At 41.7% G+C, this 26,841-nt stretch overlaps 1 protein-coding gene across 1 annotated transcript in view; it reads right to left on the bottom strand.

The window, feature by feature from the left end:
* The window catches only part of SEC24A (SEC24 homolog A, COPII coat complex component), a 2,581,543-nt gene that overhangs the window by 81,998 nt on the left and 2,472,704 nt on the right, over nucleotides 1–26,841 (bottom strand). The window contains exons 21-22 of the mRNA XM_044069234.1: nucleotides 13,789–13,881; nucleotides 8,427–8,530 (exon numbers count right to left, since the gene is read on the bottom strand). Coding sequence (XP_043925169.1) covers nucleotides 8,427–8,530; nucleotides 13,789–13,881 — 197 coding nt within the window. The remainder of the gene's footprint in view (nucleotides 1–8,426; nucleotides 8,531–13,788; nucleotides 13,882–26,841) is intronic.

The raw sequence follows: 26,841 nt of genomic DNA on the forward strand, positions 1-26,841 counted from the left end.
AGATCAGATTTGTTTAGGTTAGTTAGAACTGGCGAAGCATATTGCAAGGTGGAGAGTAGATGGGTATGAGTGATAGTGATTTGGGATTCCTGTGTGAGGAAGCTCTTGCAGGGGTAGAGTGAACCTATTTTTTTATGAACTTGGGCAATTGTTAGTACTATATGTTTGTTGAATTTTAGGTTCTGGGCAATAGTTACACCTAGTAGATTGGCTTGGGTTGCTGGTGTGATAAGTGTATTGTTGGAGGATGTTATTGAGAATGGCGAGGTAGGGGTGAAAGTTTTGGATGGGTGGAAGATCATGAGTTGAGTCTTAGATGGGTTTAGTACGAGTTGGGAGGACTTTAGCCATTTTTCTATAGTAGTGAAGGCTTCCTGGGTTCTGTCTTGGAGTAACTGTAGAGAGGGGGCTAAACAAATAAGGGTGGTGTCTTCAGAATACTGTACTATATTAGTTGTTGGGTAGCCGAGGGCAGGTTATTGGTAAAGATGGAAAATAGTAAGGGACCAAGAATGGATCCTTGCAGAACACCCTGTCCCACTGGGAGGAGAGGGGAGGGGAGAGAGAGTTATGCCATTTAACAGCTTGTTTCCGGAGGGATAGATAATTTTCAAACCACAGTAGACAGGAGTTATCCAGATTGAGCTCAGAAAGAGTCAATAGTAATTTGCAGTGGGATACCATGTCAAATGCCTTTGACAGGTCTAGAAAGACAACAGATACTAAGTTGCCGAGATTTCTTTGTTGGTGGACGTGGTCAGTAAAGGATATAAGGGTAGAGGTGGTACTATGGTTTGGCCGAAATCCATGTTGGGAATTTGCTAGCAGGTTGTATTGAAGAAGATGATTCAGTAGTTGGGTGTGCACACATTTTTCTAAGATTTTTGATAGGGAAGATAGTATAGCTATGGGGCGATAATTACCAAGTTCTGTTGAGGATCCAACTTTGTATAGGGAGACGACGTAAGACATTTTCCAGAGAGAGAGAGGTCAGTGCATTCAGCTATGGAGCTATTGATGAGTATGGAAATAGGGTAGGAGATGGCAGAGGCGGCAATCCTGAGGAAATCAGCGGGGTGTTTATCAGCAGTGAGAGTGGTGGGTTTCGGTTTGCCAGGGTGTTTAAGAATTAGGTCAGTTGAAACTGGTTTGAGAGAGAATTGGGTGTTGGTCTTACAGTGACAGTTTTGTATTTTTGGGAGTATTTGTAGTAGTGGGGGAATTGTTGAATAACTTTTGGATGGAGGAGGTGAAATAGTCATTAAACTGGGTGGCAATATCATTGCTATCACCCTCATTGATAGGGTTTGGGGAGGTGATTTTGCCTGGTTGGAGAATATGGTTGATTGCAGACCAGAATTCTTGTGGATTGTTGTAGTGAGTTTTTTGTAGCTGGATAAAACAACTTTTTTGTCATTACTTATTTGTTTTTTTTGCTTTGTTTCTGAGCTCTAGGAAGTATTGTCGATCTGTACTTGTTTTGTTGGTACACCAGGTTGCCCAAGCTATATCTCATTGTTTGAGTAGGAATCGTGTGTCCTTTGAGATCCAGGGGGCAGGGTTGGTTTTAGTATGAATTATACATTGTGGGGCTATACGATTAAAGATATCTAAGAAGAAAGTATTAAAGTACTCCACGACTTCCTCTAATGGTAGAGTTTTAAGAGGTGACCAATTTTTTTTTTTTTTTTTAGGTGTTGATTTAGGTCTGATAGGAAATTTATGGAACTAAGGATAGAAAGTAGGATGGGGGGGTTTTATGGGTTTTGTGTGCTGTCTTAGTATGAATGTGGGTAGGTGATCACTGAGGGAGTTGGGTAACGTACCAGATATACTGACAGATGAAGGCCATAAGGTTAGTTAGGATCCAGTCTAATATGGATTCCTTTTTGGTGGATTTGTCTATATGGGTGGGCGTTTGGATAAGCTGTGTGAAGTTAAATAGATTTAAGTGGTACTTCGGGGGGGGGGGGGGGATGCCGTGACAGAGGCCCAATCAATGTGGAAGTCCCCCAGGATAAGTGTCTCCTGAGGGAGGCTGGTGGAAGTCCAATGTAAAATGGACTCTAGAGTGGCAATATTGTCACCTGGTGGTAAGTAGACACCTATAATGTTGAGTTGTTTTTGCTGGTTTAATTTTATATTTGCAAACAGGGTTTCTGTAGAGACGAAAGTGGGAATATCTTTACGTATCTTTTGGAGAATAAGGTTGTGCCTATAAAATAGGGCAATACCCCCCACCTCTTTTAGCTATTCGATCACATCTAAGGATGTTATAGCCCGGAGGGGCTATGGTGGTGTCTTTGATGTGGGGCTTGAGCCAGGTCTTGGTTAGGAGTACAATGTCAGGGTTATAGAAAGATATAGAGGCACGTAGCTCTTCAATTTTATTCATGATGCTGCGAATGTTTATACTGAGTATTAAGAGGTCAGAGGGTTTTTGCTTGCAAGGGATGTTAGGTCCATGTAGGTTTGTAGCAGTAGGTATAGTAGTGGAGGGGCCCGGGTTAGGGTAGATGTCGCAACTGAGGGCAAGTTGGTTAGTAGCAGTTGTCAGTGTGTGTAGGTAATTGGCGATCATATGGTGTATGAGTAAACTGGGTAGTTTTTTATAATTAGATTAATTAATTATTCTGTCTCTCATTAAATTAAGAGTTTCTCTGATGGAAGAGGGACGCCCCTTCATCTGTATCATACCTGAGAGTGGCTTAAAGTTGTCCTGAGTAGGCTAGCTCCATCTCTTCACTGAGCTCCAAGTCTTTCATTTGGTCCAGAGAGGGTTCTGTCTTTTACCTGTAGAGCCATGCTTGAAGTGGAAGACTTCCAGGGAATGGGGCAATCATCCTTTGTCCTACTGCTACATACGTATTAGCCGAATGTATATGATTAAACAAGATATAAATAGGTGTGTGGCAAGCATCCCAGAGAGGACATCTGGCCAGCAAGACACAGGAATGGGGTCCATATGACCACAGCTTTTTTTTTTAACCCTGTAACGCAGGCCCTTTATTAATGAAGTCTAACCTGAATGAGTAACAGTGAGATATACAGAACAGGAAAGCACTCTCCACAGTAAGAAGCACCAACCACTTATCTACTCTGCAAATACTTGGGGGATTAGCACCTGGTTGTGATGCAGCACTTAATTTTGGTGAGGTCTGGCAGAGCTGTGAGACTGGTATCCCAGTATCAGGCTCCAGTTGAGCCCCAAAATAAGGGAGGCAGAAAAAAAAGGCAGTGGGATCAAGGGCAGAAAATGCTGCACCTCATAGCTGGAGGTGTTAAGACTTATTGTGTACGAGTGGATTTGCAATGGCCACATGCCCTCTCCCCATGAAATGTTTCAACACTAGCTTATTTGTTTTGTCCATTTTTCTTTTGTGTGATTTCTCTTATGGTCTTTATCTGTACTGTTGTTAGAAGGGTTTCCTGTTGGGGGAATGATGAATGCCCCTTGGCCTAGTTTAAGACATTCTCTGTGCTCAAGACCGACCAGAGATTTGGTGACCTGTGAAGAAAACTTCTCTTAATACAGATGTGTTTGCAGGATAAAACCTGTTGACTTTCTTCTAAGCAAACTAAAAAGTAAGGTTGACAGTCCTCTGAAGAAAATTGTTTCCCCACTAGCGCACACTTGTTGAGTAATACTGATGGATGTCATCAGCTAAAACCAGCTTAAGATCCAAGAAAATAGGCAAACAAAACAAACTTCTCAAAAGTCCAAAAAGCAAAAAATGGCAAACAGAAGGCAGAGGACAAAGTAAATTCACTCTGTAAGCTTTTACTAAAAAATACATGATAAACATGAAGCACTTTTCGTCTTGTTGAATACAAATACTTCTTCAGATGCAAGTAAAACCTATCTTAAAACATTTTAAATAGATGAATACATTGTCATGTGATCCCAACCCACCCAGTAAAATCCAATTAAGGATCTATGCATGTTTTACACTTAAAGACATCAGTCCTATTTTACATTTAGTGCCATTGCTTCTTTCAACAATGAAGGATACATCCTACCCACCCCACTTATTGTACCATACAATGACTAGTACATTCCCTTTGAGCAGCAATTACTATCAAGGACACAAAAGAAGTAGAAAAAATAAAAACAATACAAGGAAAATAAAATAACATTCTCATTCTAAGTGGAAAACAAGTAGTCTATGTTACAATAAGGAATCGTGCTGTTTACAATAAAACAACCAAGAACAACTTTAACTTGAAGTATACGCCAGTTAAGTGATGACCTTGTCACTCCCAGCACTTGGTCACTACTCATATGTGATTAATACTCCAGTCATCTGTGCAAAGGTTTAAGTTTTAAAATACTAGAAATCGTAAATGTTTCATTCAATCCTGGGAAGTTGTATGCATTCGTCAAAATCTGCCAATATAACTCTCTTGCTTCTAAAAGTTATGTACAAGGACCCCATCTTGGGTCCTGGGGTATTTGGTCGATGACCATGTATACAAAAATATGTGTGTTGTGTTCATTTACATGTTTGGCTAGTGCATTGTCCAGTTTACTTTTGCCTATGGCATACTGATGTTCATAAATGCATTCCTTGAACTTACGTTCAGTTTTGCCAATATAGTAAACTGGACAAACCATGCATCTAGCCAAATAAATGATTATCCGAGAATTACAATCAAACCTGTAGTTGACTTTGTATCTGATGTTCCTAAAAAGTAAAATTGTTTGTTGTATCCACCACTTTACACTGTGAACACATGCCACACCTAAACATACCTACATTTCTCTACCCTTCTCTCATTTTGTGGAACACTGTGAACTTGAACCATTAGTCCTAAATGACAACCAACAGACTTGCCAGTAGTAGTGACCTGAGTAACATTCGGTCACCTGTGGTCACAAGGAGTAAGGCGCCTAAAGGAAATAATTCCAGCAACAATAGAAATGATTACCAGACTGACAATAATGCTGGAAATTTTTAGAGGGGCCAGAATGTTTAGCACAACAAGTATCAGAAGAAGCAAGCACAATCCAACAGATACACACTGAAGAACAAAACGTAGGAGGAGGAGAAGCCTTGGAGAATCAGTATCCATTGTGTAAAATCCCACAAAATCAAACAGGTGACTTTAAAGTGTATAATTTTTCATCTGTAACAATCGACAAAGTTTTGATTGACTTATTTGCCAAGGGAAGTACTTTTGTTCCAACAATACATCTAAATGTGGCACGGGCCATTATTGACATTAAATGTTTTGTGCGTAAAGCCATTTTCAAGCTTATGTTCAACAATGACACTCTGCAGTTGGAAACAAAATTTAGAATAGCGAGTGCGTTTAACCCACCATTACATCCAGTACGCGCTTTATTTGAGGGACAGGGGGCATAGCAAATCACAGTACAACATGAGTAAGGAAGAGAAGGAGGCCTTGGCTATGATACGTTCTTGTAAGGTCAGGTGTATGAAACCTGACAAGGGTGGGGGTTTGGTCATCATGGACAGCTGGGACTACGAGAAAAGGATGCATAGTGTGTTAGATAGCACAACATACCAACATGCATCCTTGAATGAAGTAAATGTTGCCTCTAACAGAATCAGAGGATATATTGAGGAATTGTTTATTGACAGTAGAATTGACATACAGGTCTACAATTTCATGACAATCCCCAGTCCAAAGACACCTTTATTATTTGGTATCCCGAAAATACATAAAGATATTATGAACCCACCAATGAGGCCCCTAGTCGATGGACGTAATTCCATTACGTATGGTTGTGCCAAAGTCGTCGACCACATACTCAAAAAATATATAGACAGAGTTCCATGTATTTGTAAGGACTCATGGTCCTCCTTGGAACAAATTAACAACTTAGGTTTTGAGGAAGAGTATGGGTTCCTGACAGTCGACGTGAAGGACCTGTGCACCTCAATTCCGCAACAAACAGGTAATGAGTGGGTAATGTTGTTTCTAAAACAGGGGGGAGCAACTGATTCAGAAATCTCATTAATAGATGAACTATTGGACATCATTTTGTCTAACTACCACCTAATGTTTGGAAAAGAATATTATCTCCAAAAGGTAGGTGTCGCCATGGGGTCCCCCTGTGGCGGCAGTTTTGCCAACTTGTTTATGGCGAAATGGGAAAATGACTACATCCAAACAAATGTGGATATCAAACAACACATTCACTTTTATTGTAGATTTTTGGATGATATCTTCATCACAGTCAGAGATGACCATGTTGCAGCCCACAACCTTGTGTCATATTTCAACAGTACAACCGAGTTTTTGCAATTCACACAACAATATGACAATAATGCAATATCGTACCTGGATGTACTGCTCAGAAAGGATAGACAGAAAAAAGGTTATACAGCCACCTTATTCAGAAAGGAGACATACTCTAACTCCTTTCTGCATTTTTCCAGTAGTCACCCCTTTCACCAAAAACGTGCAGTGGTCAAAGGTCAGCTGGTAAGGGCAGCCAAGATGGTCACAGAGATTTCTGATTTTAGGGTCGAATGTCAACTTCTGAAAAGTATGTTCACAAGTAGGGGATATCCAAACAACTTAGTCACCCATAAATGAGACATTGGATTATACCAGCCGTTATTATAGTTACCAGGTAATTCTTCTGAGGTACAGAACAACATGGAGGTTAGGGAGCCAGCTGCACCTACTACAACAAATAAAACTAACTTTCATTTGAGCCTGGTCACCACATTTTCATGTGTAACACACAGTTTTTTGAGTATAGCAAAGAAGAACTGGGAGTTAATAAACAACAATCCATCACTTGGTGAAATTTTAGGCCCGTACACTAGAGTTGTTTTCTGTAAAGGATCAAATTTAAAAAGCTTACTGGAAAACAAAATGAGAGAAGGGTCGAGAAATGTAGCTATGTTTAGGTGTGGCATGTGTTCACAGTGTAAAGTGGTGGATACAACAAACAATTTTACTGTAAGGAACATCAGAGACAAAGTCAACTACAGGTTTGATTGTAATTCTCGGATGATCATTTATTTGGCTAGATGCAAGGTTTGTCCAGTTTACTATACTGGCAAAACTGAACGTAAGTTCAAGGAACGCATTTATGAACATCAGTATGCCATAGGCAAAAGTAAACTGGACAACGCACTAGCCAAACATGTAAACAAACACAACACACATAATTTTAGATACACGGTCATCGACCAAATACCCAAGGACCCAAGAGGGGGTCCTTGCACATTACTATTAGAAGCAAGAGGGTTATATTGGCAGATTTTGACGAATGCATACAATTTCCCAGGATTGAATGAAACATGTACGATTTCTAGTATTTTAAAACTTTGCACAGATGACTGCAGTATTAACCACATATGAGTTGTGACCAAGTGCTGGGAGTGACAAGGTCATCACTTAACTGGCGTATACTTCAAGTTAAAGTTGTTGTTGGTTGTTTTATTGTAAACAGCACAATTCCTTATTGTAACATAGACTACTTGTTTTCCACTTAGAATGATAATGTTATTTTATTTTTCTTGTATTGTTTTTATTTTTTCTACTTCTTTTGTGTCCTTGATAGTAATTGTTGCTCAAAGGGAACGTACTAGTCATTGTATGGTACAATAAGTTGGGTGGGTAGGATGTATCCTTCATTGTTGAAAGAAGCAATGGCACTAAAGTGTAAAATAGGACTGATGTCTTTAAGTGTAAAACATGCATAGATCCTTAATTGGATTTCACTGGGTGGGTTGGGATCACATGACGATGTATTCATCTATTTAAAATGTTTTAAGATAGGTTTTACTTGCATCTGAAGAAGTTTTTGTATTCAACAAGACAAAAAGCACTTCATGTTTATCGTGTATTTCTTAGTAAAAGCTTACAGAGTGAATTTACTTTGTCCTCTGCCTTCTGTTACCATTTTTTGGTTTTTGGACTTTTGAAAACCACCTTAAGATACTATAAATTTAAAACAGTGAACAATGAATGTTAATGAATTTACTAAGAACAATGCAGAAAGGGGTTTCCAAACTGGCTACCTGAAGGCAATCAATGGACTGACTACTGATTACCCTCTGTAGCAAAAATGAACGAAGATTGCAAGTGCTGCCTTACTTTTCACAAGCGTGCTGCTGATGCCTTCAGTGTGTGGAGGAAACCAGCTCTGCTATGGAAGTCAGAACAGATAACGAGATACCTGTCTACAGCTCACAAGTACAGTGAATGATCTAGATTTCCAATAATATAATATGAAGAATATAAACATACTCAAACATAAGAGGAATTAATTATGTACAACTACACACAAAACAAAAGCCAGCTCCCTCTTCACAGTTAACTAGTCTCCTCTTCACAAAAGGAAAAAACATCCATCATATAGACTTAGACTAAAATGTGTTCCAAAGCCAACAGCAATCTGATGTACAGCTTTTTTCTACAAATTTGGCAATTCTACATACCTCATTACATGCAGCACAGGGAAAAATGGTCTTTGTTCTCTAAGCCAAGCAATGAAAGCTACTGTTCTGACAGATTCTGGCGTGTCTAGATCTGGAAGTTCTACCTACAGTGAAAAAAAATAATTGACTGCATTATTCCCTTTGATAAAAAAATCTATAAACTCTTCACATGCCTCCTTTATTTTATTTATTTATTTTTAACTTCCAAAAGTGTAGCGATACCTGAACAACTCAATAAAACAAGATACCGCTGCAGTCAATAAACCTTCAAAGTTCGTATTTTATTTATTTATTTTATTTATTTATTTGCAGTTGGTTTACCAGGATAGTCCATTGGGCCAAAGTGAACCCGTTTTCAATGGAGTCCTGGGGAGAAAAGCTCTGTAAACAATCAAGGTTACAAAATGATGTAGATTATAAGTTTACATGTGTTATAATATAGTGCAGATCAAAGACAATTAATATAACTATATGACATAGATTGAAAAATATATATTTAGATTAGACAAGAACAAACATTGCAAACAGTATAGGTTTTAGATAAATGAACAGGTAGTGCAGAGTTTTAAGGAATGATTACAAAATATATACAGGAACAATAATATATAGGAAGTTTGAAGTAAGAGGTGTAGACTAGAATAATATCCAGTTTGCAAGTAATTAACAAACAGTTTATGAGTTGGAAGAGAAGTTAGAAGGAGCAATGTTAATGAAAAAGAGGAGAAAAAGAAAATTTGCAGTGTAAGTTATGTAGGGTATATTTATTCAGAGAAAATAATACAATAAATCAAATTACCAGATTAAGCGATTTCGTCCTAAGAAATGGGACTTCATCAGAATCACATTTATCATCCTTTTATCAAACCAGTTCATTAGTTAATTACTTTTCTTAAAGGGGCAAACAACACAAATACCAAAAACTGCACTTCTAAATACTTTACCTTAAAAATATTAAGCCTTACATTGTTAAAAAAGATGACAATAGAATGAATGACAATAAAAAGATATTAAAAAATTACCAAATAACTTATAAAAAAACAATTAAGAATTCGACCTTTTGCTGAGGACAGGTTGCAAGGAAATATTTTCATTTAACCCTGGGAAAGAAGAAGCATGTAATCTTAGCTGCCTCCTCATTTCTTTTTCATTTAACCTAGATTTAAAATCACCTCCCCTAGGGTTCAACTTGACATGTTCCAAAATTGCAAAACCAAAATACAAGGGACATTTTAAAGAGTGCTTCAACACAGCAGTATTTTTATTTTGGTTGCTTATTTGGTACAGATGTTCATATATTCTTTTTCGGAGACATCTCTCCGTCTTACCAACATAATAAGCATGGCAACCTAGACATTTTGCTAGATAAACAACCTATTTAGTTTGACAGTTGCCTCTCACAAAATTAATTTTGGAACGCAAGTCGTTTTCCAAAGCCAACCTTTCACCTTCCAGTATGTAGCAAGCAACACTGGGGACATCTTCCACATTTTGTGGTCCCTTTCTTGGGAAAACCATAACAGTTATCAGGAAAACCTCCATTTCATGAGTATCTTTGATATTGGGGCCTGTTTTAAAAACAAAGGTAGGATGGGTACCAACTGTTTTATAGACTGATGAATTACCTTTTATTATATTCCATTTAACAGTAGCTATATTTTTCACTTCTCTAGCTACAAGTCCATATTCGACAACCAATGCCCTCTCAAACCCACCCTATACTTTCTCAACTTTAACTTGATTGAACCCGACCCCAAGAAGTGTTTTTTTTTGTTTCTTGCCAATTCGGACTTCACATAAGATTTTATCGCCTCAAGTAACCTAGGAGGATAACCCCTGCTTAAAAGCATCTCAGCCACTACTCTTAATTCTTTTGCCCGGTTGTCTAGATATGAGGTCATTCAGACAACTCTTATGTATTGTCCTTTAATAATGCTTTTCTTTTGGTGGCAACTCGAAAATTCCAAATACGAGTTACTGAAAGTTGGCTTCATGTAAATCACATGACGTAAAACCATTCCCAGTATTCTGAATGAAACTATCTAAATAGTTGATTCCCACCTTATTATAGTTAAAGGTGAATTTAAGGAAATTGGAAGATTTATTGAGATAATCTATAAAATTGTTAATCTCATTCTCTGGCCCTTTCCACAAAATAAAGATGTCATCCAAAAATGTAATTTAGAGCTTCACATAATGATAACCTTTATTGAATTCCCAGTCTAACACCACCATATTTGTGTATATTGGGGCACATGAAACACCCATGGTGACACCTTTATTCTGTATGAAATATCCCCCCTCAAAATAAATGAAATTATAGTCCAGAACTAAAGCCATAAAGTCAGAAATCAAACTGATTTTATCATAAGAATAACTCGTACGCCTACACATGCAGTTGTAAAAATATTCCAGACTCTCTTCTCTAGGAATAGATATAAAGGGGCCTACAACATCAATGGTTAAAAAAAACAATATCTCTATCCCAAAGGTCCAACTTAAGTCTACCTAAGAAATCCCAAGAGTCAATAATCAAGGGATTAACATTTTGGTAAATCGATTTTAACTGTCAACACAGACCCCAAAGGGATATGTCTTAGATCCACGCCCTCCCACTACAGGCCCAAAGGGTGGCTTATTAAGATTTTTGTGGGTCTTTGGTACACCAAAAATAATGGCAACAATAAGGTTTTTTACTTTAAGAAAATTGTAAGTGTTCAGGATAATTCTCTGGTCCAATAAAAATTCTTCCAGAAATGGGTCTATTCTCTGATGGCTTATATTTATTGCATTAACAAAAACTGGACTATACATGCTGGTGCCATTTATCAAATCAAAAATTGCCTTGGAATATTCCAGGGAATCATATAAAACAATCCCCCCACCTTTATCTGATTTCATTATTATTACATTGGTTGTCAAATATGGACCTTTAGTTAGAGAAGTGAAAAATATAGGTTTCCATTAACAATCCCGAGTGCAGGTTAGACAAAAATAGGAGTGTCAAATAACAGTTGGATGATTCCGTTTTGTCTAACTTGCATAAGTGCGATTGTTCCATTTCACGAATGCTACGGTGTATTCGCACACCTGTATTCGGTTTCATGAGCGCAGATCGCGGTAAAGTGGGGCTTGGGAAATTACCCTTTTCCCCGCTGTAATGCGATCTCAGAGTTGGAATATATTATTTGCAGGGGGTGCACAGCCCCCACATGGGGGCTTGTCCCCCTGTAAAAACAGTTATTAGACACATGCCCTATACGTACAGACTCAAAAAACTCCAGCTATACTATGTCTCTTATTGCTTACTTAGAGGCGATCTCTGCTTGACCTACAACACCATGTCTGACCCAGAGCTGCTAGACATGCTACACCTTAAGAAATCCCAATCCCTCCATGCCACACACTCCAGGGACCTAAACCTCATTACCACAATAAACAGAACATGCTGGAGGGACAGGTTCCTAACCCAGAGACTTCCCACACTCTGGAACAAACTTCCCATTCACGTCAAGCAGAGCACTTCACTGGCCCTCTTTAAGAGAAATCTTGACAAGTGGATGGGCAATAGGAAGTTCACCACGGGGATCACTTCAGTGGCCTTGCTTGACAGGGGCACTGGGAAATAACTTTGGGCGGCATGATACCAGGGAATCTTTTTGGGCTAGGCTTATATGGGCTCCAAGGCCGTTAGCCTAGTACACACCTATGAACCTATTTTTGTTTTGTGCAGTACGTATGTACTGCTTCAAGGTGTAACGTTAGGTGGTGTTGTGTGAAATGCAGGAATATAGGCACTATGTCAAATAATGTTGAGTTTTCGAACCAGCATTATATTTGACATAGTGCCTGTGTTCCTGTTTTGATTTTCAGATATATGATTCACGATAATGACAGGATTTTATTCTGGTTTTCTCGATTTCGATAGTAAACCAAAAATATAGCTACTGTGAACTGGAATATATTAAAAGGTAATTCATCAGTCTATAAAACAGTTGGTACACATCCTACCTTTGTTTTTAAAACAGAGCCAAATATCAAAGATAATCTTGAAAGGAAGGTTTTTCCTGATAACTGTCATGGTTTTCCCAAGAAAGGGACCGCAAAATGTGAAAGATGTCCTCAATGTTGCCACATATTGGAAGGTGAAGGGTTGACTTTGGAAAACAACTTGCGTTCCAAAATTCATTTTGTGAAATTGTCAAACTAAAGGGATTGTTTATCTTGCAAAATATTTAGGTTGCCCTGCTTATTATGTTGGTAAGACGGAGAGATGTCTCCGAAAAAGATTATACGAACATCAGCACAAAATAAGCAACCGAAATGAAAATAACGCTCTGTTTAAGCATTCTTTAAAATGTCCCTTGTACAAAAATGTTGGGTTTGCAATTTTTGGAACATGTCAAGTTGAACCCTAGGGGAGGTGATTCTAAGTCTAGGTTAGATGAAAAAGAAATGAGGTGGCAGCTAAGATTATATGCTTCTTCTTTCCCAGGGTTAAATGAATAAATTTCCTTGCAACCTGTCCTCAAAAATAGGCTGAGTTCTTAATTAGTTTTTATAAGTTATTTCATAATTTTTTAATATCTTTTTATTGCCATTCATTCTACTGTTATCTTTTTAACACTGTAAGGCATAATACTTTTAAGGTAAAGGATTTATAAGTGCAGTTTTTGGTATATGGGTTGTTTGCCCCTTTAAGAAAAGTAATTAACTAGTGAACTGGTTCTATAAAAGGATGATGGTTTATGTGATATTTGATTCTGATGATGCCTCATTTCTTAGGACAAAAGAGCTTAATCTGGTCATTTGATGTATTTTATTATTTTCTCTGAATATTTGGTAGTTACGAACTTTGAAGTCCGGTTTATTGACTGCAGTGGTATTTATTTATGTTTGCTTAACAGGGTAGAGCACTGATCAAACATGACCAACCCCAGGCTCAGCCTAAGTTACATAGTGCAAGTAATAAATAAAAAAGAACATATATTTTCAGCCTATACGAGAAAACAGGTTACAATAGCAATACAATCTAGGTTACAGCATTAAGACCTGAGAAAATTACACTACTCGAACAACATGAGTAAATGCACTACAAACTTTTAGTTAAGGCTATGTACATATATATATATATATATATATATATATATATACAGATTGTATAAATTCAATGGAAGATAGAACACAGTGGCTGAATGCTTTAGGAATGTTTATGAGCAATTCTCATATCAGTCACTAGGATGGACAGAAACCACGGATTTCTGAACTTATAAAAGACTACATAAATCAATACATTACTCATGCCAATCTTGGTATTTTTGTGTGGAAACTAAAAATGCATATAAATGGAGCTTTTCTTTCTTACCATATTCTGTGGTATTAAAGCATAATTTGAGATGCCCAGCACATTTCTGAGGAATAATTGACCACAATTTCTTCCAACATACAAGTACAAAACCTGGAAGAAAAAAGTTTATTTTGTTAGTTTTACTGAACAATATTCTTCATGTAGCTGCTCACTTTAAACCATGAATACTCAACTGAGTTAAGCAAAGTACAGCATCTGTCCTAGGCCCCATCCAAGCAGAAGGGGTTTATCAGTAATATTTTAGAACTCGGTTTTACACTTACTACTGTACCATATCCAAAGTTTCCCAAGGAAATTTTAATAATGCAACCCTTTCGCACTTACAGCCTGTAAAACTGTTAAAAGTTGACAATTTTGTGAGCGAAACACTTTGATGTTCATGTAGATTATGTTTCCTGTCTTTTTTCTATTCTGAATTACCTCTCAGTTCAAGAAAACCAATACTTCCTTAAAGCAAATGAAAGTTAAAAAGTTGCTGAGAAGCTTTACATTTTAAATACTGCGCTTATAGATACCATCTACAGTAAGAAAGAAATGCCTATAAGCTCTGCATAACAGCATAGGACAATCAAAAGATAATAAGAAGTTATGTACTCACCATAACGTTCCATCTGAGTAGGTAAACTCAATTTGTCAGCAACCTATGGGAATCGTATCCGACCTCGGATCCGAGCCGGCAGTTTTCAACAGCTTAGATCCGAGCTCCAAGCTCCTCCCCCTACCCATAATCCCCTGCCAACCCTGACTGACCTCAGATCAAGTTTGCCCAACAGCAGAAACTGCTAGAAAAAAATATTATTCTCAAGAAAAGTGGGTAAAACCCATGGAGTATGAATACATTCGCAAGTGAGGGGGCAGGAGGGAGGGACGGTTGCTGACAAATTAAGTTTATCTACTCAGCTGGAACGTTATGGTGAGTACATAACTTCTTAATCTGAAGTAGTTAACTTCATTTGTGCAGCAACCTATGGGACAGAGTCCCCAGCTACCTGAATCTTGGGCGGCCTTCATGGAAGGATGTTCCGGAGCACTGCAGAGCCAAAGGATGCTCTCCCTCTGGAGATAATGTCCAATTTATAGTGATTGATAAAGGTATGAGATGAGGCCCAAGTGGCTGCCGAACAATTATCATTGAAAGAGACTCTAGCTCTAAAAGCCGCAGAGGTAGACATAGATCGAGTAGAGTGGGCATGGACTCCCTGAGGTGCGGGCCTGCCAGAACTTTCATATGCTAGAAGGATACACTGTGAAATCCTTCTAGACAGTGTAACATTAGACACCGATTTCCCCAAGTTAAATTTGGCAAAGGAGATGAACAACTGGTCGGATTTCCTATGACCAGATGTCCTGTGGATGTAGAAGCGAAGTTGTCTATGCACATCCAATGAGTGTAATTTGTATTCCCCTTTGTTATGGTAATTTGAAAAAAAAAAGACCGGCAGGTTAATGGACTGGTTAATATTTGATTCAGGGCAATCTTGGGAAGAAAAGAGGGATTGGTCCTGAGGTAAACTCTATCCTTGTGAAAGGTCAAGTATGGAGGTTTTACACAGAGGGCCTGTAGTTCAGAGACCCTTCGAGCCGAGGTGATAGCGACAAGAAAGGCCATTTTCCATGACAAGAATTTAAGATCTACTGAAGCTGCAGGCTCAAATGGGGGAGCTGTCAAGGCCTGAAGCACCAGCGTTAAATCCCAAGGAGGGACTACATCCTTCACTGGAGGTCTGAGCAGAAAGGTGCCCTTCAAAAAGGTCTTACACAATTTCGTGGTGATCAAAGGGCCCAGTTCATTTCCCACATGATAATGATAGATGGCTGCTAGTTGAACCTTGACTGTGGAGGAGCTAGCCCCTTGATGAAACAGCCCTGACAGAAAGTCTAATACAGCGGGCAAAGGAGCTGTAAAAGGATCCAAGTTTTGGCGTTCCGCCCAAATGGAGAAACGTTTCCATTTGCTACAATAGATCTTTCTAGTAGAAGGCTTGTGTGCTGCTACTAGAACAGTTTTAACTGGAGAAGATATACCGGGAGCCCTTGCTACGAGTGGAACTGGAGCAGCCAAGCTGTGAGCTTGAGATTGTCCAGGTTCGGGACTGGGAGCTCTAGGGGGTGGGATATTAGATCCGGACGGGGATCCAGAACCCAAGGAGGATTCACCAGATGAGACCAAAGGTAAGGGAACCGGGTTTGACGAGGCCAAAACGGGGCAATGAGGATAATCCTGCTCCCCAACCGGCTGGCTTTCTGAAGAAACTTCATCATCAGGAGAAGAGGAGGATAAGCATAAAGGAGACCGGGAGGCCAAGCGTAACATTTTGTGTTCGAGGGAGAGGCAAAGAGATCGCAACAGGGTTGACCCCATTTGGCGAAAATCCGATTCGCTATCTCGGGATTCAGAGACCACTCGTATGGTAACAGGATGGTGCAACTTAGTTTGTCCGCAAGGATGTTGGACCGCCCCGGAATGTGCGTTGTTATGAGAACGGTTGGTGGAGATCACCCATTCCCACACCCTCATGACCTCTCGACAGAGTGGGTAAGACCTGGTTCCCCCTTGTTTGTTGATGTACCAGACAACAGACATATTGTCTGTCTGAATCGCAATCGTTCCTACAGGAAGAAGGTTCTGAAGTGCTTGCAACGCTAACAGCACTGCCCTCATCTCTAGGACGTTGATATGCAGTGAGGTCTCTGTGGGGTCCCACGTGCCTTGGACTGTCCTGCCCGAAGAATGCCCCCCCCACCCGAGGTGGGAGGCGTCCGTGGTCACCGTGGCTAGTGGAGGGGTCATAGAGAAGGGGCAGCCTTGTTGGAGGTCCGGGAATTGGAGCCACCATAGGAGGGCCCTCCTGCAAGCCCTGCTGAGGGGAACGGGATGGCTCAGAGGATACTGAAGAAAGGACCACTGGACCTGAAGGGTCCATTGTAAGATCCTCATGTTCAAACGTGCCATCAGCAATAGGTTGATTGCCGCCGCCATTGAGCCAAGAGCTCTCAGGACCAATTCCGCCAGAGGAGCTGGAGATTGTAGAATGGCCCGCACGTGTAGCTTCAGGGTTCGTAGTCGGTCTGTGGTTAAGAAAGCTAGGAGTTTGTTTGTGTCTAGTCTGGCCCCTATGAAGTCTATGATCCGAGTCGGAGTAAGAGACGACTTCTCTATGTTGACAGTGATCCCCAGCCGGGGAGCTAGACGAAGAAAGTAGTTTCTGGCTGCACAGAGTAGATGCCTTGTCGGGGTGGTCAGGAACCAGTCGTCCAGGTACGGGAAGACCTGGATTCCCTGAAGCCTCAGGTGGGCCGCTATTCACTGCTAACACTTTGGTGAACACCCTGAGGGCTGTGGTGAGACCAAAGCGGAGGACCCTGAATTGGAAATGACTGGCTCCTAGCCGGAAGCGGAGGAACCCCCTGGATCGCCTGTCCATCAGAATGTGGTAGTACGCATCCTTGAGGTCTATAGAGCACATCCCATCATTCTCCCGCAAAAGGGGGAGAATGGATTGAAGAGTGACCATGCGGAACTTTTCTTTGGTTACTGACAGGTTCAAGGAAGAGAGGTCGAGGATTGGTCTTAATTTCCAGCAAGTGCTGGATTTCCATTGCTGCGGCCTCCCTCTGATCGGGTGGAACATCAGGGAGGTATCTGGGGCTGCGTGGGCAACAAGAAAAGGGAATCTGATATCCTCTGGATATAATGCGAAGCACCCAGTGGTCTGTTGTGATGGACTCCCAAGCTGCTGGGTGCTTCGAGAAACGCCCCCCGACCACCTCCTGAGCGGAGCAGTTGGGCAACCCCTCAGGGGTGTTGCGTGGGTTGGTCCGAGAAGGGTTCTCTGGATCCAACATTCCGTGGGCCCCCTCTGCCTCTAGGGCGGCGTCCACCCTGCCCTTCTCTGCCGCTGAAGGGCTGGGAGTCCGGAGCGGGACGGGACTGTTGCGACTTCCGGAACCACATCTTCTTCTGACCCTTTTGGTTCTTTGAGAAGGACCTCTGGGGAGCAGAGAAGCGGACTCCGACGGCAGACAACGTCTTCCCGTCCTTTTCGCTCTGGACCAAAGTATCTCGCACGGTTTTGCCGAAAAGGGCAGAACCATCGAAAGGGGCATTAGCGAAAGACGCCTTAAAGGGTTCCACGAAATCACAGTGCCGGAGCCAGGACTGACGTCTCATGATGAGGCCTGCTCCGCTGGCTCTAGCGGCTCCTTCCGTGGCATGGGACAGTAGCCGCATAGAGGTGTTAGATATGGATCGTAGAGTGGCCATCCGGGTGGAGTTCAATTGCTTGTCCTCCGCCGACATGGACTCGGGGGGCAACGCAGCGTACTCTTTGATAAGGTCCCGCTGCAGTTGAAGCACGTGTGCCAAGTAGTTCAGCGACCTCACAGAGAAGGTAGCCGAACTAAATACCTGCTTCCCTAGGCGGTCCATCGACCGAGACTCTTTGCTCGGGGGATGAACCGAGGGACTCTCCTGAGCTAGTTCCCTCTTGGTGGCCGCCACCACCAACATGGCATCTACAGGGGGATCCTTACTCCAGTGGGACTTGTCAGAGGGTGGGCTAAGGATCTTGTCTGGGCACTTGAAGACTGGCTCCACAGTGTCCGGCTCCTTCCACGCCCTGGTAGTAATTAAGTCTACCAGGGGGTCGGCCGGAGGGGACACCCAAGAGGTAGACGTGCCTGCTTCAAACACCTCCAGGAACACGGATTCGTCCGATGTAGGCTTTGGGGCAGACCACCCCCCCCTTATTCTAAGCATCTCCATGATGTCACCAAATGGGACATCTTCGGGGGTTGATCTTGGGGAGCCTTCCCCTTCCTCCAAATCCGTGTCCTCAGTCAAGGACTCGGGGGAGTCCAAGTGCCTCTTTTTGCACCTTCGCTTGTGAGGAACCTCCTCGGGGGGGCTGTCCGAGGAGGTTTCACCAGCCACATCTTGTTCCAATGGAACTAACTGGGACATCAAAGCAGGCTGTCCCTGGGGCCGGGTGATGGAAGTCAGACCCAATAGAGAAGGAGTGCAGGGTGGAGCCGTGACAAGGGCCGGGGGCCTGGATTGTCTCGACAGGGCCCTCTCCACCACATCGAATGCCGAGGGAGAGCTGCTCTCTCTGGTATCCGAAAGCAGACCCTCGCTCGGATCTGATGGACGGATCGGAGCCGGCGCCGAACCGATCGGATCCAATGGACCAGTATGCTCCGACCTGGACAGAGCCAAAGGCATACCGATACCACCGGATCCGAAGCTCAGCCCTCGGCTCCAAGAGCTCGGATCCGAAGAAAATGGACCCGACAGACTCGAGGGAAGCGTCGGCGCCGAAGTACCCGAGACTATCGGCGCCGACACACCCCCGGCTCCAAGGCTGCCCGGCTCCGAAGACTCCGAACCCGGGAAACGGGATGGAGAAGGAGCTATCGGGGCAACAGGTCGAGCTCCCCGAGGGGAGGCAGGAGCACTCCCATCTGCAGTTGGGCCTGGAGGAATCTTCTCATCATCCGGTCCAAATCTGCACCCGTGAGACTTCTGGTCGATCTCGATGAGGTCACCGAGGCGGGGCGGGAGTGTCGCCTTGATGACCTCGAAGGAGATTGGGGCTCCTCCTCCTCAGGACCCGGTGAAAAGCACGGGGACCAGATCCGAGAAGGAGGAGACCCAGAAGTTCTGGAAGGAGAAGACCGCTTAGCTGGGGGGGGCCGAAGCGGAGGCCTCGGCCCGCCGCTTGTGGTGTTTCTCCCTCCGTTTTTCTTTTCTGGCCTCCCTCTCCTCCGGGCCTAAGGCGGGAGGTTGAGTCCCGGCCGGGGGGAGGGAAGCAGGAGTGGCAGCCACCGCAGCGGGAGCCACGGGAGGACCGGAGGTAGAAGCTGAGTCCGGGGTCAGAAGACCCGCCAGAATCAGCTTAGACCTCTGATCCTTGAGTGCCCTGGGGTTGAACGCAGCACAAATGGTACAACCAGAGGACAGGTGCTCAACCCCAAGGCATAACACACACAGAGTGTGGCCATCCGTTGGGGACAGCTTATGGCCACACTCGGTGCACTTAGAAAAAAATTAGCTTTGGGGCCTCAGACATATTAACTAAAAAAGGTAACCACACACACTAGGCCCCAAACACACACACACAGACCTGACGGAACCACAAAGGAAGGGGGAGGTTAAAAATGAAGAAAAATAAAGTAAACTAAGAGTGTTTAAGATTAGGAAAGGGACCTGAACACACACTCACACCAAAAGTTTAAGAAAGGGACAAAAAAAGGTAAAATTTTCTCACAAAGTGATGAAAAGCCTGGAAATTGTAGGATCAAGCTGCTGAAGTAAACCGCGGCAAACTAGATCTGAGGTCAGTCAGGGTTGGCAGGGGATTATGGTAGGGGGAGGAGCTTGGAGCTCGGATCTAAGCTGTTGAAAACTGCCGGGTCAGATCCGATTCCCATAGGTTGCTGCGCAAATTAAGTTAACTACTTCAGATCAGTAATTTTGTCTCATCCACTCTGTTGTGAAAATATTTTTTTTACATATGCAGTTTCACAAATTACCTTAAAAGATAACAACAGTGATCACAGAGAAAATGGTTTTAAACCAAAGCTTTTGAAGTTGAAGTCTAAAACCATTTTCAGCTCTGCTTTTAAGAATTCTGCAGATCTGACATTTATCACCCCAAGCACCTGCTCATCATAAGGTTGACTGATGCTCTTCCACCCATTTATTATTTGTCAGGTGAGAAAAGACTGTTGCACTGCCATTATTCACACAGCCATTTGGGATTTGTTTCTTCTTAAGCTATGAAATCACTCTTTATGCTACCTAAGAGTACAGACGATGGGCGTGCAATGGAAGCTGTGTGTGCGTGTGGGGGGGAGGGTTGTCACCCACTTCTGTGGGAGATGAAGTCCCTTTATTTCATAGGTACTTACTAGTTTACTGATCTTGTGAGGACTTTTAGCAGTCTAGCTATGAATTCTCGCTGAGTTTCTAGTCTTAGTGGTTTAGTACCAAGGCCCCTGTATTTTGTGGAAGTCTTGTACAACTATGTGTGATTTAATCTTTTAATATTATGCAAAACCCTTTGTATAATAAGTATGAATAACCATAAGCCTGGGGCAGGTATTTACATGTTTCCCCTGTCCATAACGGACAAGGGTGTCAAACCAAGGATGAAAAAAGAACATATGTTCTTACCATAATGTTCCATCTGTGTTGTCGATCTTCATTCATTCTAGACTGTTGGGTTTGGTTCCGACATTCGGAACCAACTCGGCCGTTAGATCAAGCTCGTGCCAGCCAAAAGCTCTCAAGCTAAGGATAAACCATACTGACCCTTTTCCCTTTGCCTCAGATTGAGTTTGTCTATTATGAAGAAAAAATATGGAAGCTCTGTCTGAGCAACAACCCTATTAGAACCCCAGGACTAGTTCTGAACCTCCAAGAGTTCCTAGAAGGGGGCAGGAGGGTGGGATGTCAATCATGAAGATCAACAACACAGATGGAACGTTATGTTAAGAACATAACTACTTTATCTGATGTTGTCAATCTTCATTCATTCTTGACTGTTGGGACAGATTCCCCAACTACTTTAGATCCTGGGAAGCCCTAAGGAAGGATATTCCTGAGCACCACAGAGCCAAAGGATGCTCCACCCCTGGAGATGACGTCTAATTTGTAATGAGTGATAAATGTATGAGGAGTAGCCCAAGTTGCGGCTGTGCATATATCTTCCATAGAAGCTCTGGAATGGAAGACTACTGAAGTGAAAACAGATCTAGTAGAATGAGCTCTAACTTTTGTTGGCAAGTCGAGTTTATTCTAACTGTAAATAAATGTAATGCAGTCTCTCAACCATTTTGACAAAGTGACCTTTGAAACTGGTTTGCCCAATCTAGTACCTGAAAAGGATAGAAAGTTGGTCTGATTTTCTAGATGATTTTGTTCTGTCCAAGTAAAAATGTAATTGTCTGTAGATGTCCAACAAATGTAAGCGATGCTCTACTTCATTTCAAAAATTTGGAAAGAAGACTGGTAAATTTATGGTCTGGTTGATACTGGAGTCTGACACCACTTTAGGAAGAAAAGAGGGATTAGTTCTGAGCAAAACTCTCTCTGTGAAAAATGATGTATGGATGCTTCACACACAGAGCCTGTAACTCTGAAATTCTCCTGGCAGACGTGATAACTACTAGGAAGAGGGTCTTCCAAGATAAAAACTTGAGGTCACAGGTGGCTGCTGGCTCAAAGACTGACAAACTAAAGATTGCAAGACTAAGATTAGATCCCAAGGCACTATAGGATCTTTGAAATGTGGCTTCAAATGTACAGCAACTGCAAACGTAAAACCACAGTGAACAGCCACCAAGCTGCAAAAACAAGTCCTTTGTTACTTCACCACAACTGCACACTTTATTACTTCAGTTAAAATAATCAACAATCCACATAGATGCGTTAATCCAAATATATCTGTAAGCGCTTTCGTTTAAGCTCTGTTAAACTTCATCAGACAAGTTAAAAATCATGACTTCACTTCCTTTTATACACCTGGTTCCTTCAATTAAAACATTGTTGACACCTACCTAATCAATCAATTAACTCACCATGTTCCTGATAAGACATATGTATTACTTTTTTGTTGTTGAAGTGTACTTGATTACCATAAAACAAATGAAAACATCAAAGAGTATACATAATTAGTAACTCTTAAATAGAAGGGACATTCAGAGACTGTATACTATATATGTTATACCATTCAATATGCCATTATATACCAATAAATATTTGAATATATAAATTAGGACATGTATATAAATATATGAATAAATATATGAATAAATAAATGAAATAAATAAATGAATAAATACTTAGACAAACACAACTATAATATTCCAATTTGATACCTTAAAACAATCACATGTAGCTAAATATACCACCACTTTTGATTTAATTGAAAATCAAAAGCGGTGGTATATTTAGCTACATGTAACTCATGCCCAATTTTCTATATAGGGAAAACAGAGAGACATCTAGCCCAAAGAATATATGAGCATGACTATGCCATAAAGAAAAATAAACCTAATAATGCACTAGCGAAACATATTAGTGAGTATAAGGACCGCCACTTTTCTTTTATAGCAATTGACCATGTGGAAATAGAGGATAAGAGACCTTGGGGCCTGTACTTAGAATTTAAAGAATTGCAATGGCAAATTAGAACCCAAGCAGATATGTGGCCTGGAATAAATGAGGGAAGCTCAATTACCCCTGTTTTGAAATTGAAAGCACTACACAGGAACAAAATCATGGCATAGAATACTTTATATAGATATTTTATTTAATAAGTAATTGCCAGAAGTATGTTAAGATGAAATTTAAGAAAACTCATATATTAATATAAACACTGGATCCAAAGACATACCCCATTCCAATATATGGTGTTTTTTTAAAGGTATTTTTAAGATGGCCATTTATTGGTTTATATATCATAGAATTGATTTTTTATGAGGTATCAAATTGGAATATTATAGTTGTGTTCATCTAAGTATTTATTTATTCATTCATTCATTCATATATTTATACACGTCTCAATTTATATATTCAAATATTTATTGGTATATAATGGCATACTGAATGGTATAACATATATAGTATACAGTCTGTAAATGTCCCCTCTATTTAAGAGTTACTAATTATGTATACTCTTTAATGTTTTTGTTTGTTTTATGGTTTAACATCAAGTACACTTCAACAACAAAAAGTAATACATATGTCTTATCAGGAGCACGGTGAGTTAATTGATTGATTAGTTAGGTGTCAACAGTGTTTTAATTGAAGGAACCAGGTGTATAAAAAGAAGTGAAGTCATGATTTTTAACTTGTCTGATGAAGTTTAACAGAGCTTAAACGAAAGCGCTTACGGATATATTTGGATTATCGCATCTATGTGGATTGTTTGTTATTTTAACTGAAGTAGTAAAGTGTGCAGTTGTGGTGAAATAACAAAGGACTTGTTTTTGCAGCTTGGTGGCTCCTCGTTCACTGTGGTTTTACATTTTCAAATGTAGAGCACCCTTAAAAAAGGTTTCGCAAAGATGTTGAGACATCAAAGAATGATCTTCAAATCCGTTATGGAAATTCGAAATGGCAGCTAAGTGAACTCTAATGGTAGAAGCTGAGGCTCCCAATTGAAATAAGGTGGCTAAATATTCCAGGACCTTACTGACCAGAGCCAAGAAAGGATCAAAACCGTTTTTATCTGACCAGACAGAAAATATCTTCCATTTGCTAAGGTAAACTCTTATGGTGGACAGTTTATGAGAAGCCAGAACTATCTTTTGCACTGGGGAAGGCAAATTATTTCGCCTGGCAATTAGTGGAAGTGGAAAAACCAAGCCATCAGCTTGAGGTGTTGAAGGTTGGGATGGACCAAGCCCTGAGGATGAGACAACAGATCTGGATTTGGATCCATAGTCCATGGGCGTTGACCCCGGTGAGACCAGAGAAAGGGAAGCCAGATTTGACGGGGCCAATAAGGTGCAATGAGAATCACTTTGCTTCTCAACCACTGGGCTTTCTTCAGAAACTGGGGAATGAGAGAGATCGGTGGGAAGGCATACAAAAGTCCCGGGGGCCAATAGTGGAGAAGTGCATCTCTCGGGAACCCCCCCCCCCCCAGGCGGGACTAGGGCAAAGTAGCTGCTGCATTTGTGGTTTATGGGAGAGGCAAACAGGTCACAGCAAGGCTGACCCCACTGATGAAAAATTCTTGTCGCTACATTGGGAGGGATAGATCCCTCATGAGGTAGAAGGATACATCTGCTTATCTTGTCCACAATCACGTTGGAGTTCCCCGGGATATGCACTGGTATTAGAAAGTGGTTGGAGGCGACTGCCATTGCCAAACTCTTAGAGCTTCCTGACACAGATGGCAGGATCTGGTTCCCCCCTGTTTATGTACCAGACTGGTGATATGTTGTCTAACTGGACAGCAATAATTCCTGAAGGAAGGGCAGACTGGAATGCTTGCAATGCTAAAAGCACTGCCCCTAGTTCTAGGACACCAATATGCAGATTGGCCTCTTGAGGGGACCAAGCCCCTTGGACTGTCTTTCCCTGAAAATGTCCCCCCCATCAGGGAAGCATCCATGGTCATTATGGCCTTGGGCTGAGAGGGGTAAAAGGGACGACTCCATAAATTCTCTTCTAGCTTCATTCACCAAGATAAAATCCTTCCTGTAGCAGTTCGGTATCAGGACTGGATGAAACACTGGGTGAGTTAACAGTGACCATTGTGACACTAGGAGCCACTGAGCAGCCTCATGTCATACCTCACCAGGGGATCTAAAGTGATTGTTGCTGCGATGGACCTAAGGGGTTGTACAAAGTACAGTTGTTTACACTTACCATAAATGTAGATGTTCGAGTGTATTCACTATTGCAGTCATTACGATTGGGTTATCCTGCTGGCAGGCTACCCTCAGTCGGCCTGAATTCCAAAGTCTAGGTCTGGCGTTGGTTGCTGTCACCTCTTCCCTGACATCAGTGCACCAAGGGTATAAAAGATGCAGCCGACGCCATTTTCTTCAGTTTTTCTTGCCCCAGATGTCAGGTGCCCCCAAAAGGGTAGGCTAAAAATATGTCAATAAAACATGCATGCACCAAAGTAAATATTTTGTCTTCCTCTACAAGCAAATACACCACATAGGTTGTACAGAATAGAGAAGTACAGATAAGATCCAGCAAAGAAATGGGGGATGGCGGGTGGGTAACCTGGACTGCAACAGTCAATACATTCGAACATCTACATTTATGGTAAGTGTACACAACTGTACTATGTTCTTCATGTTTCACTGTTGCAGTCAATACAATTGGGTTGAATCCCAAAGCTAAGGTTGGGAGGCTGGAGCTAAATAGCATTAGGAGCGGCTATTAGGCCCTGCAGAACTGCAGTGGCAAAGCCTGCCCTGGATTTAGAGTAAAGTGGTAAGTGATAGTGCTTGTGAAGGTGTGCACTGAACTCCAAGTAGCAGCCTCTAAAATATCTTTGGTTGGTACTCCCCTGAGGAAGGCTGCTGAAGTGGCTGCTGCTCTGGTTGAATGCGACCTATTGCCCTTTGATACTGGCTTGCCATGTTGTGAATAGCAGAAACGAATGCAGTGGCCTCTCCACTTTGAAATAGTCTGCTTTGAGATAGCCTTTCCTTGTGATCCTGCAGCATATGCCACTAGTAACTGCTCTGTCTTTCTGAAAGCTTTGCTTCTGTTCAAATAAAAGCGTAGCTGTCTGTGTATGTCCAGAATGCAGAATTCTCTCCCCCTTATTCTGTGAGTTTGGATAAAAGGTAGGCAGATGGATAGTTTGGTTAAGGGCCACACTGGACACTACCTTAGGCATAAATTTCGGGTTTGTCCTCAGAGAAACCCTGTCTGGATAAAAAGGTTCCACAGCCATGAGTGCCTGTAGCTCTGAGGCTCGTCTTGCAGAAGTTATTGCTAGGAGCAGAGCTGTTTTCCAAGATAAAAACTTTATATCAGCTGTAGCGGCTGGCTCAAAAGGAGGCAGGGTGAGTTTTTCTAAGACATAACTGAGGTCCCATGCAGGTATTGGTGAGCTCCTTGGAGGCCTTAAATTTTTGGCCCCTCTGAGGTACTGCCTTAATAATGGATGAGAAAAGATTGGTGGCTCTGTATTGTAATGAGCTGAAATGGCAGAGGCAAGAATTTTTATAGATGAAAAGGATAGGCCATTGTCCAGTATCTCAGTCAAGTATTGCAAAATCTGAGGAATATTTGGTACAGCTGTGTCAATTTCTTGTGCCTTGTTCCAAGCACAGAATCTCTTCCATTTTCCAGCATAGGATTTTCTAGTACTAGGCCTCCTGGCTTCCAAAATGACATCCATCACCGCTTTAGTGAGAGGTGTGTTTTGTATGACTACATTATCCGCCATGCTGCCAGATTTAAGGTCTTGAGTTGGCTGTGCAGGATCTGATTGTTCTGCTGGGACAGTAGATGAGGCACATGAGGTAAGGGCCAGGCTGGGCATTGAGACAAGTTCCTTAGGATTG

This window comes from Protopterus annectens, chromosome 4.part0 (assembly GCF_019279795.1).
Source record: "Protopterus annectens isolate FY-2018-M chromosome 4.part0, PAN1.0, whole genome shotgun sequence".
Classification (NCBI taxonomy): Eukaryota; Metazoa; Chordata; order Ceratodontiformes; family Protopteridae; genus Protopterus; species Protopterus annectens.